Raw genomic sequence first — 12,118 nt, 5'->3', positions numbered from 1 at the left:
TCCCATGAGTGAGACGCAGTTTCATCGATCTAACTCAATGCACGTGGGACTGGAAACCCAGACTGAGTCAGGATGAGCAGCTGTTCCCATGAGCAACTTCATGGCACGATAAAACAATTTGAAAATGTCACTGGTCAGCTGGCTAACTGCCACATGTGGGTTCAGTAAAGGCTGTATGCTGGACGTGGCACAGGATGAATGAGGGATCTATGCCAGGAGACCGGTGCAGATGTGAAGGAGGATTTGTGTCTTTCTATTTGTTGTCTGTGTCCAACCAAACACTGAGATACAAGTAGGAACTGTTAAGTGGGGTGCATGCGTGAACTTGGGATCACTCCTTTTATCCAAAATACCCCATCTGTATATTCCCTGATGCCACAACTACCGCCCCTATGGAGAAGAGGCCAGCCATGGATCTTTGCATTTGGGACGTTATCTAATTGGTCTTCTCTAGTCACAGTATAGACCCGTTCCTCTTCTCAATAGGACTGTGAGTCAAAGTACTCCCCTGCCTCTAGCCACAGGATGGACATTTGTCCCACAGTAGATCAGATTGACCCTTCTCTCTGGAATTTGAACCCAAAGTAAGGGGACACAAAAATCGACACACCCAGAGGTCGGGGTCCTGAGGGGATATTGTCCAGTCCTTTCAGCCTCTGACATCTCAAAATGCTGCCGTCCCAATTTTCTGGAGCCCGGCGCCTTAGCTTTGACTCTGTGAGTTGCCCCAGATCCTCACACGGAAGCTAGGCTTAATTAAGTCCGTGTTGGTCTCTTGTCACTGGCAACAAAGGATCCTAACTAACACTCCACCTAAGGCAGAAGCCCGAGGATCCTTCTAACGCCTCCATTGATCTTTCTGCCTTCAAGTCCTCTAGGCCCCACAACCTTGCAGCTTTCACATCTGTCTCCTTTCTCGGAGAACTCCGTTGCTAGAGTTCAGGTTCCGGCCATTATCTGCCTGAACTTCAAGAGATCCCTTCACTGCTATTTCTCCGTTCCCATAGAAACTCTTCGAAAGCACAAATACAGGTTTTTAGACATTATAAACGGCAACATCGGTGCAGTGGAATTATTTGCTGGAGGACTGTGTCTGTTCCTACCGTTTTCAAAGGCAGTTTGGCCATCTGCATCAAGAACCATTACAAACACAATACCGTAACACTCAACACCATTTGCTTGCAAGAATTTTTTTCCCCTAGAGAAAGACTCACACACAAAGATTTATATCTGAAAATGTTCTCTGAACTGTTCATCTATTCATTCACTCAATAAGTATTGAATGCCTGCTCTATGCCAGTGCTATGATTGCTACTCAAAATAAAATTATTGAGGGCACAAAATACATGGGTAGTTAGAAAGAACAGATGAAATCAACAGTTCTGGTGGTACGGTGTGAGTCTATGTCATCACTAAATGCAGCATTTCAGGGCATATTGAATGGTACTGGAAAATTTACATTAAGGGCCGAAGGGGACCAGTTCAGTAAGTATATAAAATATAAACCCAGTTCAAAAGGTTTAAAAGAAATCTTACAGCAAGATATTAACAGTGGTCAACTCCATCAAGGAGACTGACAACTTTTTTTAAAAAAAATCTTTGCCTCCTTCTAAAACTTTAACAATGAAAAAAAAATTAGATATTTTTACCAACACACTCCCAACTCAATTTTATTTGCCACTTTACTAGGACCTCATACAAGTTGGTCTTTTTTTTTTGAGGGGGAGGACCAAGGTCCTTCTAGGTAGCCCTGCTTGTCCTGGAACTTGCTATGTAGAGCAGGCTGGCCTGGAACTCATAGAGATCTGCCTGCCTCTGCCTCTACTTCTAGAGTGCTGGGATTAAAGGCGTGTATCATCAGGCCTGGCTTGGTCAGTTAGTTTTTAAAGGTCTTAAAAATCAATAGGGAAGCACTATCACATCTCTACACTATGAAAAGCCCATCAATCTTCTACTCATCTACAGAACAGAGGAAACAAAACTCCCACCTTGTATCCATCCCCTCTGCATCTCCAACTCTGTGTTCCTTCCCTACCTCAGTTCCCAAAGTAGCTATACGTACCTGAGTTTCAGATCTTTCATACCTCGAGGCCTTTTCCATGGCCTGGTCCCCCTTCCTACAATTGCACTTGCTTGTCTGTTTTAACCCATTCCACAAACATTCACGATGTGCCGTTCCCGAGCCAGGCTCTGTTCCGGACCCTAAGGATGCAGCCGTCAACAACAGACCAAGTCTGGTCTCACGGACCTTGCACTTGAGAAGAGGAAGTCAGAGCTGGAGCACACGCAAGTGAGCGTGGGCAGCACTGGTTTCTTATTTCTACTTCAACAAATGACCAGAGACCCTCGAGGCTTTAAAGGCCAAGTTTATTCTTGTACAGCTCTGGAGGTCAGAAATCCAAAACAAGTCCTGCAGGGCTGAACTCGGGTGTCCGCGGGACTGGTTTCTTCCTGGGGCTTCCTGGCCTTTGTCGTCTTCCGGTGGCTCATCGTGGCTCCTCCCTCCATTTCTAAAGCCAGTCGTTCAACTTCATCTCTTTTATTTGGTACCCGGCGCCCCTCTGAAAAGGTTAGGCTCAATCAGATAAGTCCAGAACGACTTCCTCCATTTTCCAGTGCCGTTAATCATATCAGCAATGTTCATTTCACCACAGAAGGTGATTGTATGTGTGTGTGTGTGTGTGTGTGTGTGTGTGTCTGTGTGTCTGTGTGTGTGTGTATTTCAAAAAAATTCCTATTTTTCCTGTGGTTGATATATTGTGCACCCCAGTAAACTTATCTGGGGTGTGTGTGTGTGTGTCAGAGAACAGAACAGCCATAATATTAAACATAGAGGATAGGCAGTGGTAGCACATGCCTTTAATCCTAGCATTCCAGAGGCAGAGGTCCATCTGGATCTCTGTGAGTTCAAAGCCACACTGGAAACAGCCAGGCATGATGACACAGGCCTTTAATCCCTGGAAGTGATGGCAGGAAGCAGAAAGGTATATAAGGCGTGAGGACCAGGAACTAGAGCCTGGTTAAGCTCTTAGGCTTTTGAGCAGCAGTTCAGCTGAGATCCATTCGGATGAGGACACAGAGGCTTCCAGTTTGAGGAAATGAGATCCGCTGAGGAATTGGCGAGGTGAGGTTAGCTGTGGCTGGTTCTGTTTCTCTGATCGTTCACCCCAACACCTGGCTCCAGGTTTGTTTTTATTAATAAGACCTTCTAACAATTCCTGCTACATCCTCCTATTCCTCCTGCATTTCCAACTTGGTATCACTTCCCTACCTCAGTTCCCAGAGTAGTTATGTGTACCTGAGTTTTTGAATACATATATACATTTTGAATACACACACACACACACACACACACACACACACACACACACACACACACATTCAAAAGTTCCAGCGACTGGAACATGGGGATATTCTGGAGGTGGGAATCATGTAAAGGAGTCAGAGGAGGTCACAGTGACTAGGTGACAGTCAAGTGCAGTCCTATCACTCTCGATACCCTCGGTACTCATGGCGTTGCCCTGGCAAAAGAATTCACAACAGTGTGAGTTTCTCTCCTCTGGACGACCCTGCTATCCCTACTGCATCCTGTGGTGAGCTGGTGTGGCCAAGACCGTGACTTTATAGGCCATTCTCATCTTGTTTGATAAGTTTTGGTCCATGTACCGATTTCCTCAATAGCCTGTGAATTTCTTCAGGACAAAAGGAATGAATTTTCCCCCCACCCCCACCCACCCTGCACTCTCTGCCAGGCATAGGAAATGACCAGTGAGTAGCTCACAGACACTTGATTATATGAACGGGACCTGGTCTTAGAACCAAATACGAACTCCACCTCTGCGCCTCCCACTCAGCAGTGAGAGTAATTGGCAAGGTTTCAAATCCCTCTTCAACCTCTTTTCTCATCGCGGAATGGGATGACAGGGATGTCGCTTGCTTGCTAGGATTAATTTGGGAATCTAATAAGGATAAGAATATGTAAAATGTCTAGTGCTTGGCTTACGGTGGAAATTTCATTAAATCACAGAAAGCTGTGTTTTATAATATTGGGGGTGAAGAGCAGTTCACAGAAGAGAAGTGACTGAAAATTTGTCCCCAGTCACTTCATATCAAGCTGAGGCCCTAGAGCTGAGTGCACACACAACAGAGGCATTACCATCCTGGGGGAGGCCTTTGGCCTCTGTTTGCAGAGTTCTTTGACTCACTCACACTGTGTCCCTCTGGGGCCCAGAGCATACTTGTTTCGGGTAACACAGATGTAGGAAGTGTTCACTGTACCCCAAGAACTCGCCGGGTACCAAGGCTCCACAGATCACCAGACAGGCTCATTTCAAGAGAAGGACAAAGGAAAGTAAAGAATCTGACTCAAGCCTGGGAGGGAATGTGTATTCTGGGTAAAAGAAAGTAAAAGCTTGACTCAAGCCTAGGAGGGAGTGTGTATTCTGGGTAACATGAAGATAATATTTGCTTCACAGAACTCCTTGGCCTGTTTGACTGCATTTCAGGATTGGAAGAGAACACAGTCTGTTTTCATGAGATGTCCCCCTATTTTCCATGCAGGCTCTGGGCAGCCACATCACGTCATGTCTGTGGAATGTGCTGGCACACCGTTCTGATCTCCCATACTGAAAGATGTTCCATGACATCTGTGCAGCTCCGGTCGGGAACATGCACGCACAGGTGTGTAGAGAGGCAGGCAGCTGCACAAGAACAGCCATGATCTCTCTGGAAGTTTCCACTTGCTACCTCTCCACTTCTTGCTGCTCAACCATGACGTTGGGTGTCTCCAGACGGTGAGAAAATGTGAGATTCCCAGTAAAACTCTCAACCTCAGTATGCTTCTTTTTCTGTTGCTGTGTTAAAGTACTCTGACGGGCGTAACTGAAGGGAGAAAGGGTTTATTTCAGCTAACGGTTTCCGAGGGATACCGTCCATCATTGTCGGGAAGAACAGGCAGAGAAGGCATGGCGGAAGGGCAGGAGGCTGACTCGTCACTCTGTGCCCATACTCAGGAAGCAGGGTGTGAGCAGAAGTGTGGCTGGGCTACAAAACCTCAAAGCCCACCCCTACCTCCCTTCCTCCAGGGAGGGTCTACATCCCAAAGATGCCACAGCCTTCCCTAACACCTCCACCAGCTGAAGACCATGCACTCCAAACACATCACACACACACACACACACACACACACACACACACACACACACACACACACACTCATGGGGGCATGTCTCATTCAAATCGCATCTGGGATGTTATGTGGACATCCTGTCAAACTGGCCTGCTCTTTCTACAAGGTCAGGTCCTGAGTGTCAACTCCTGCCTGTGCGCCACAACACTGAGAGGGTGCTACACAGTTGTCATGGAGAGTAGCGTCTGGCCTGCCCTCATCACTCCCCTCCCTGGCCCGGTGAGAGGCCACTAACAGGGCTGTGGCCACACACCTTGCCCTTTGCTGTGGGTGCCACAGAGGCAGCTCCGGGAGAGCCGCTAGTCGGGTAGCCATGGCAACGGATGTGGGGGCCAGGTACCACGACTTCCCAGGTCTCACCCAGGTGTGTGGGTGACCTGCCCCCCACCCGCTCTAGCCCGCAGCTGACTCTGGCTTTCCTCACTGACCTCCGGCCTCCTGCTGAACACATCTTTCCCCCACCATCCGCACATTTTCTCTCTCGGAGATGCAGCTTGAATTTTCTCTCCTGCCTGTTTGTCCTGGATACCAGTGAGAGTTCAGCAATGATGGGAAAGGACGACGTGGCCCAAACGGAGTCTGTAAGGACCGGGTCCGGCTTATTTTGAAATTTAAATTCGGTTTTAAGTCATAAAAGGGCAATAAAAACCTTACGCTAAATAAGGAAAAGGATCCCATCCGGGGGCCTAATCCCTGCCCCGTTCTGCTCGGCTTCTCTTCTTCATTATGCTTGTATAATACAGTATGGTTTCTATTGAGTGTTTCCTTCCTGTTTTTACACTTATTCTTGCTTCACTGACTTTATTATCGGCAGAATTTCGCCGCATTTTTTTTTTTACACAGCCATAAATACTATTCAATTCAACAAATGCATACAAATGGTTTCCATTAGAATTTTAATCTACTCTCCAAATGAAAGAAAAGCTTAATATAAATCTTTTTAAATTACCAGAACATAAATTCAGACAGGGACAGCTCCACCTAGACTACGCACACGGGGTCACATCCTGCTGTCCTCGCTCATAAATTAATTGAGGTCTCTCGCTGCCGTAAACGAACAGTGTGCATTCCGGAAAGATCATATCTGCCAAGATTGTAGATTGCTTTCCCTCCGACTTTGTAAAAGTCACAGCTTACAATACCTTCATTATGCCGATGAGAACGGCCGTCTCCCCAACTGGAAAGAAATAGGTGTTTTGTTCTGTGGGACCGAGATTTACAGAATGCAATTTTCCTCCATGCAGGAGATATGACAAACCTACTGGAAAAAAAAATGTCATTTCACAACTTTTCACACCGTCACCTCCCCCCCCCCCCCCCCCCCCGCTGTGAGATGTGGACTCTCTCCCCCCTGTGAACGGGGCTGCGCTGACATTTAATGGCTAAGTGAGGTAGTCGCCGGTGAGTGAAGGCATCTTTCCAAGGGGCTGAGCTGAAAGAGAGTTCACGTCCTCTTCTTCGCTCCCTGTCTGGAGAGGTCCCTGTGCCTGCTGCAGAGTGAAGGAAGGAAGCGTCGGGTCCTGGGACCTACTTGAACATGAGAACTCCCACGAGTCTCAACACTCCTTTGAGAACAGACGAAGTGGCCTCAGTTTCCCAGGTGTTCTCTGCATTCCAGACTCCCAGCCTGCCTGTTCTGCCCTTGGCCAACAATGGCTCTCTCTCTCTCTCTCTCTCTCTCTCTCTCTCTCTCTCTCTCTCTCTCTCTCTCTCTCTCTCTCTCTCTCTGTCTCTGTCTCTCAGGAGGACACCTGAAGGGCAGAGTTGGGGCCTGGATTTTTTTTTTCCCAGTTTCTCGTGTCATAACCTAATGCTGTCTAGCAGAGCTTCTGCATATTAAATCGCCTTTTAGCAACTGGGAAGGGGGGTGGCGTGATGTGGGGAGGAAGGGCCCCTTATGTAAATGCATGATGGCTGACATGACCTCACCGAGGAAGAAAGGGCAAGATTAACTGAGAGACCAGGGGTCAGGAAACCCCAGGAAACATCACTCTGCAAAGCCACTTCCCTGTCCTTGAGTCAAGAGCCACCGCTACCCATCTGAGCTCTTCGCCCAAGGCCGTACCATTCCGGATATGTCACCCCTTGGTCTCTGGGCTTTGGTGGGTGAGAAATCCGGGGAGGTGTGAGGAGGGGTCAGGAACTGTGCTTTGAGTCATGAGGGCTTCTATGAGCTTTTCATAGCAGAGAAGAAGCAGACAGCTAGGGCAAAAGGGAGGTTCTCTCCCTCCCCCCGGGGTGGGGGGGTGGGGGAGCCAGGCTGGTCCCAGGTGACATCGGTCCTGCAGCAAGGCTTCCCACCTGGGTGGCTGCTTAGCTGCAGTGGGCAGGAAGGACAGGACAACGTCCTGGAGCGGTGGTGTTCCCATGGGCTGGCGAGATTTCTGCACGGCTTTCTGCAAATGATGATCTCCAGCCACATAAAGTGGCCTAAGAGCCTCTTCGCAAACAGAGCGGTGCTGGGCTGCTCAAGTGCCTATTTCTTGATTCGAAGCCCATCTGCTTCCCATTGGCGGTAATCCCAAGCCTGAAAACTCCAATCACCGAGCGATAATAGAAAGACTGCTTGGCCACGGATTCTCGGGAACTCGGGGTCCAAATGGATTGAGTCCTGTGCTGAGCCATGAGCCTTCATGTTTATGCCCCAAGGGCCAGGGGGGCATGTCTGCATCACAGGGACCTAGGGAGCTGGTAGAAACTGGCCCGATGTTCCTGAGAGGCTGAAATGCTGAGAGAGAGAGAGAGAGAGAGAGAGAGAGAGAGAGAGAGAGAGAGAGAGAGAGAGAGAGAGAGAGAGAGCAGAAGATATGGGGGTTAGAGTGCAGGAAGTTCAGTGTATGTCTGTTGGATACATGGTTGGGGGAAGGACATACCGTGAACTGAATCGCATCCTCCCACCACCGACCACCAATTCAGTTGAAGCCCCAGTGTGATGGTTTTTGGAGATAAAGCCTGTGGGAGGTTGTTGGGGTTAAATGAAGTCTTAAGAGAATTGTCATCATGATAAGATGAGTGACAATTATGTTTGAATCTGAAATGTCCCTCAGAGGCTCATGATTTGAGTACCCATGCCTCAGCGCAGGGTGCTATTTGGAGAGGCTGTGGAACCTTTAGGAAATGACGTCTAGTTGGTGGAAATAGGTTATCAGGCCTTTGAAGTGCGTATTAGGCACGGTTCTGCAGAGGAACAAGACTAACAGAATAAAAATATATTGCAATGAGGTTTGGATTAGCTAATGTGATAGACAGGTGTAGTCAGATTTTGGAGGGGGGGGCCACCAGCTCCCAAATAATAACGCGGAGACTTAATATTAATTATGAGAACTCGGCTTTCAGTTTAGGCTTGCCTCAATGAGCTCTTATAACTTAAATTAACCCATTCATTTTAATCTACATTTTGTCATGTGGCCCCTTACCTCATCTTTCCATACGGCCCATGCTGCTTCCTCCACGTCCAGCTGGCAGCCCTGCCTTCTTCTTCCCAGAGTTCACTCTCTTTAAAGTCTTTATTATTTTTAAACCTTTTCTTTTTTCTGTGACTGTCTATACCCATTTTCTTTCTTCAGCGTCGAAGCACATTTTTAAATATACCGTCCCTTTTTCGAGGTTTTCTGGGTCTGGACCTGGCTTTATTAAACACCTGCAGCATTCTCTGACTGCATGAGCCAAATCTTAAACTGTCATGGCAGCCACTGCGTGGCTCATTTTGTGCGTGGTGCTGGCACATGGCACTGGCTGGTTAAAGCCAGCAGGCAATGGCGGGGAGCTGCATCTCTGTACACCCAGCACTGGCCTGCCTCAGAGACTGCAGGACCAGGGATCTACATCCACTCCTTGTCCAGAACTTTTCTTAGCTTTCTCAGGCCCTATGCTTGGCTATTTGAGCCTCCACGTTAGAGGCCGTATGTAGCAAGTCTTTCTCTGTACAGCCAGCTCCCAAATAACAACACGGAGACTTCTTATTAATTATGAAAACTCGGCCTTCAGCTTAGGCTTGCCTCAATGAGCTCTCATAACTTAAATTAATCCATTTATATTACCTCTCTCCCATTCTGTGTGTCCTCTTCCTGTCTCTGCCAGGAAGTCCCGCCTATCTCTCCTGCCTACCCATTGGCCGTTCAGCCTTTTATTATACCGATCACAGCAATTACATCTTCACAGGGTGTACAAGCTATTGGCATGCTTCAGAGACGTGGTGGAACGTGGTGGCTTCCTTCTTAACGTGTGAGACTGGATGCTTCCACAAGTTGTTAGAGACCGACTCCGGACAGCTGTGTCTTGAATTTTGTGTGACCTTCCTTACTTTATCAAACCTTGCAAAAAACAGGTTCCTGGACTAACCGCGGGCTGTACAACTTCCTGGAGTACCTGCTAATCAGCCAGCTGCAGGGGCCTGGGACCAATGCGACCTCACCCTTCCTTAGGAATTTTCCATTCTTCTCTCCTTTTGCTTCCCCTGCTCCCCTCCCTGCCTGAAGCCCTGCTTATAAGCCTCAATACCCAGTCAATAAACGAGACCTTGACACGACTCAGACTGACTCTGTCTTCCTTTATGGCGCCTGGTCTCCTTTCTCTCTCGCCCCCATTGATCTTTCAGGAGGTGCCTCCTCGGGTCTCCCCAATAACCTGGCCCGCGGGACGGGTCACACAGTCCCAGTCTGGCACTGTAGGCCGGCAGGATTCCTGGGAAAGCAGCGGTCTACAGTCCACGTGGAGAGGCTGAAGGAGCTGGGTACCAATGTCAGCAGTAGAGACAGTAACAGGCTTTGCAGACTGACTGGCAAGGAACGAAGACAGGCAGACAGAACAGCATTCCCCCTGCCCCCCCTGCCCTCGGCCCCCCCCCTCCCCAGGCCGCTTCATATCTAGACCTCCTCCAATGCAAGGTCCTACCCATCAGTCTTCCTCCTTCAGTTAATCCTTCCAGACCCACCCAGAGGCACGTCTTTTAGTTAATCCCGGATCCAATTGAGTGAACAATCACGACTCACCGTCACATATCGGACCCTGTTTGCTGTTATGTTCTCTGCTCCCTGACCCACTGAGACGCCATCAGCTCCCACGACACCCTCCACCACCTCTCTCTCAGAGAGCTGTGCTGCTCTGCCACAGCTTTCCCACCAGCGGCCTGATGCGCCGCCCCCCCAAAACCGTGAGCCCAAACAAGTTCCTCTCTTACTTTATTTTTGTCAGATACTGTATATAGCCACAGCAGTGCAAAAGTGACTGATACACTGTCCTTGAAACAGACCAGAGAGCTCCTCCCATATCTCCTCCCGTCATATGAGCTTCCAGTAAGAAGGTGGACACCTGAGTTAGCCAGAGTTCAACAGGACCTGGCTATGATGGCACCCCGATCTCAGACTCTTGGACCTTCAGAACAGTGAACAGATAATCGCCTGTTGTTAAAGGCTGCTGTAGTAGTCATGTGTCCTGCTAGAACAGCTTACGCTGACTAAGATGCGCAGACAAAGAGCAAGTCGTGAGGTCAATACCAGGTGAGGCCGTCCAGAACCGACCCCAGTCTGCTGATCCTCAGCCGTTCTACAGGCCAAGGCAGCTGCTTGATCTTCAGTTGTGGTGGGGAACGGAACATGACATTCACTGAGCCTTCCTACACGGTCAGCGCTTAGCTATACGCACATGGGTGTGGGACCAGCCAGTCTCTTCATCTTGTCAAACCGAAACTCCGCCCATTAATGACTCCTCACCCCACCCCACGCCCCGCTCCTTCCAGCCCATAATTCCTTCTGCCTCTATGAATTTGTGTTCTTTAACCTACCTCTTCAAAGTGGCATCAGACAATTTTATCAGTCAGGATAATGTATCCTTTCTACTTCTTTCACTTAGCGTCATATTATCCAGACTCATCGTGTTACTCTAGACAGTAGGACTTCTTCCTCTTTAAGACTGACTATTCCACAGCACGGACATGCCAGTTTGCTTACCTGGCCATCCACGGCGGAATGACTCCTGCCTCTTCACTACTGTGAATGTTGCTGCCATGAGCATGGGTGTGGAGTGGCTGGTTTATAAATGCCAGGCATTCTAACATCCCTCACATCTGCTATCTGCTCCCTTACTCCATCCAGCACCTCCTGAGATCTCTCCCATAAGCACCCCGAGACTCCAGCACTAAGACTCCAGCACTAACAGGCAGGTCAGCATTTACCCTGGCTGAATTTCCTATCTGCCTGTCCCACATGTTCAAGACTGGGTGCTAATGTTCCCCAGTCACAACAACTGTGGAACGCTGGCCACCCCAATACAGACTCGCAGAGAACTCCGGAAGTCTAAACTCCAAGACCTGACTCTCTAGAGCTTGCGATTCTCCCCTTGAAAGCTGGCTGGTGCTGCTCTGAAAGTGGAAACCTGCCAACCCGCAGCCCAGGGACACTGACAACTCACTTGGCCCGGTGAGCAACGTCACAGCTGTGTCCAAGAGAGGAGAGGCAGGAGGAGCGAGACCCAGGCAGGAAGCCCACTCCGGGACAATGAGGCTCTTAAGAGTCCTGACTGAGCAAGCAGGCTAAATTGAAACATCATCCCAGTGCCGCCGAGTGATTGCACTGAGGCACATTGGCAACGCATCAGACAGCAGGCAACATGGCCGCCCGGGCAGGGGGGCTCCAGCTGACTTCCTAATTGGGCCAAAGCTCCTCGAGCGTTCTGGAGTCCAGCGGCATCAGCACCAGTGGCTAAAACACTAATCCTCGAATCAATTAAACCGTGTTGCCAAAGCGGCACCTCCTCCTTTCCCTGAAGCCACGGGACTTCTCACTCTTTGTGATCAGTCACGGCTTGGAGCCCCACATTCAAGGCTGTGACCCCGGGGTAGCTCGGAGCCTGTTGTACTCTTGCTGAAACCCTGGCGGCTTCTGCTCACTGTCCATTTTGCTCCTCTTCACTTAGATGCTCACAAGTGCTGCT

At 49.1% G+C, this 12,118-nt stretch overlaps 1 protein-coding gene and 1 long non-coding RNA gene across 2 annotated transcripts in view; both read right to left on the bottom strand.

The window, feature by feature from the left end:
- Positions 1-2,348: 2,348 nt before the first annotated feature.
- Positions 2,349-6,477, bottom strand: LOC128119400 (uncharacterized). Its single transcript, XR_008221531.1, has 2 exons — positions 6,331-6,477; positions 2,349-2,561 (listed from the first exon to the last, which is right to left on the bottom strand). It is a non-coding gene; the product is annotated as an uncharacterized LOC128119400 (long non-coding RNA).
- A 53-nt stretch (positions 6,478-6,530) lies between these two features.
- Dctd (dCMP deaminase) overlaps positions 6,531-12,118 on the bottom strand; it is a 43,912-nt gene continuing 38,324 nt past the window's right edge. Inside the window, exon 6 of the mRNA XM_052752282.1 lies at positions 6,531-7,916. Within this exon, the coding sequence (XP_052608242.1) occupies positions 7,859-7,916 (58 nt within the window). The 3' untranslated portion in view covers positions 6,531-7,858. The remainder of the gene's footprint in view (positions 7,917-12,118) is intronic.

Source organism: Peromyscus californicus, unplaced genomic scaffold (assembly GCF_007827085.1).
Source record: "Peromyscus californicus insignis strain IS unplaced genomic scaffold, ASM782708v3 Scaffold_23__1_contigs__length_62951481, whole genome shotgun sequence".
Taxonomy (NCBI): domain Eukaryota; kingdom Metazoa; phylum Chordata; class Mammalia; order Rodentia; family Cricetidae; genus Peromyscus; species Peromyscus californicus.
The sequence above is the reverse complement of the archived record's forward strand: the minus strand, read 5'-3'. Positions and strand labels throughout refer to the sequence as shown.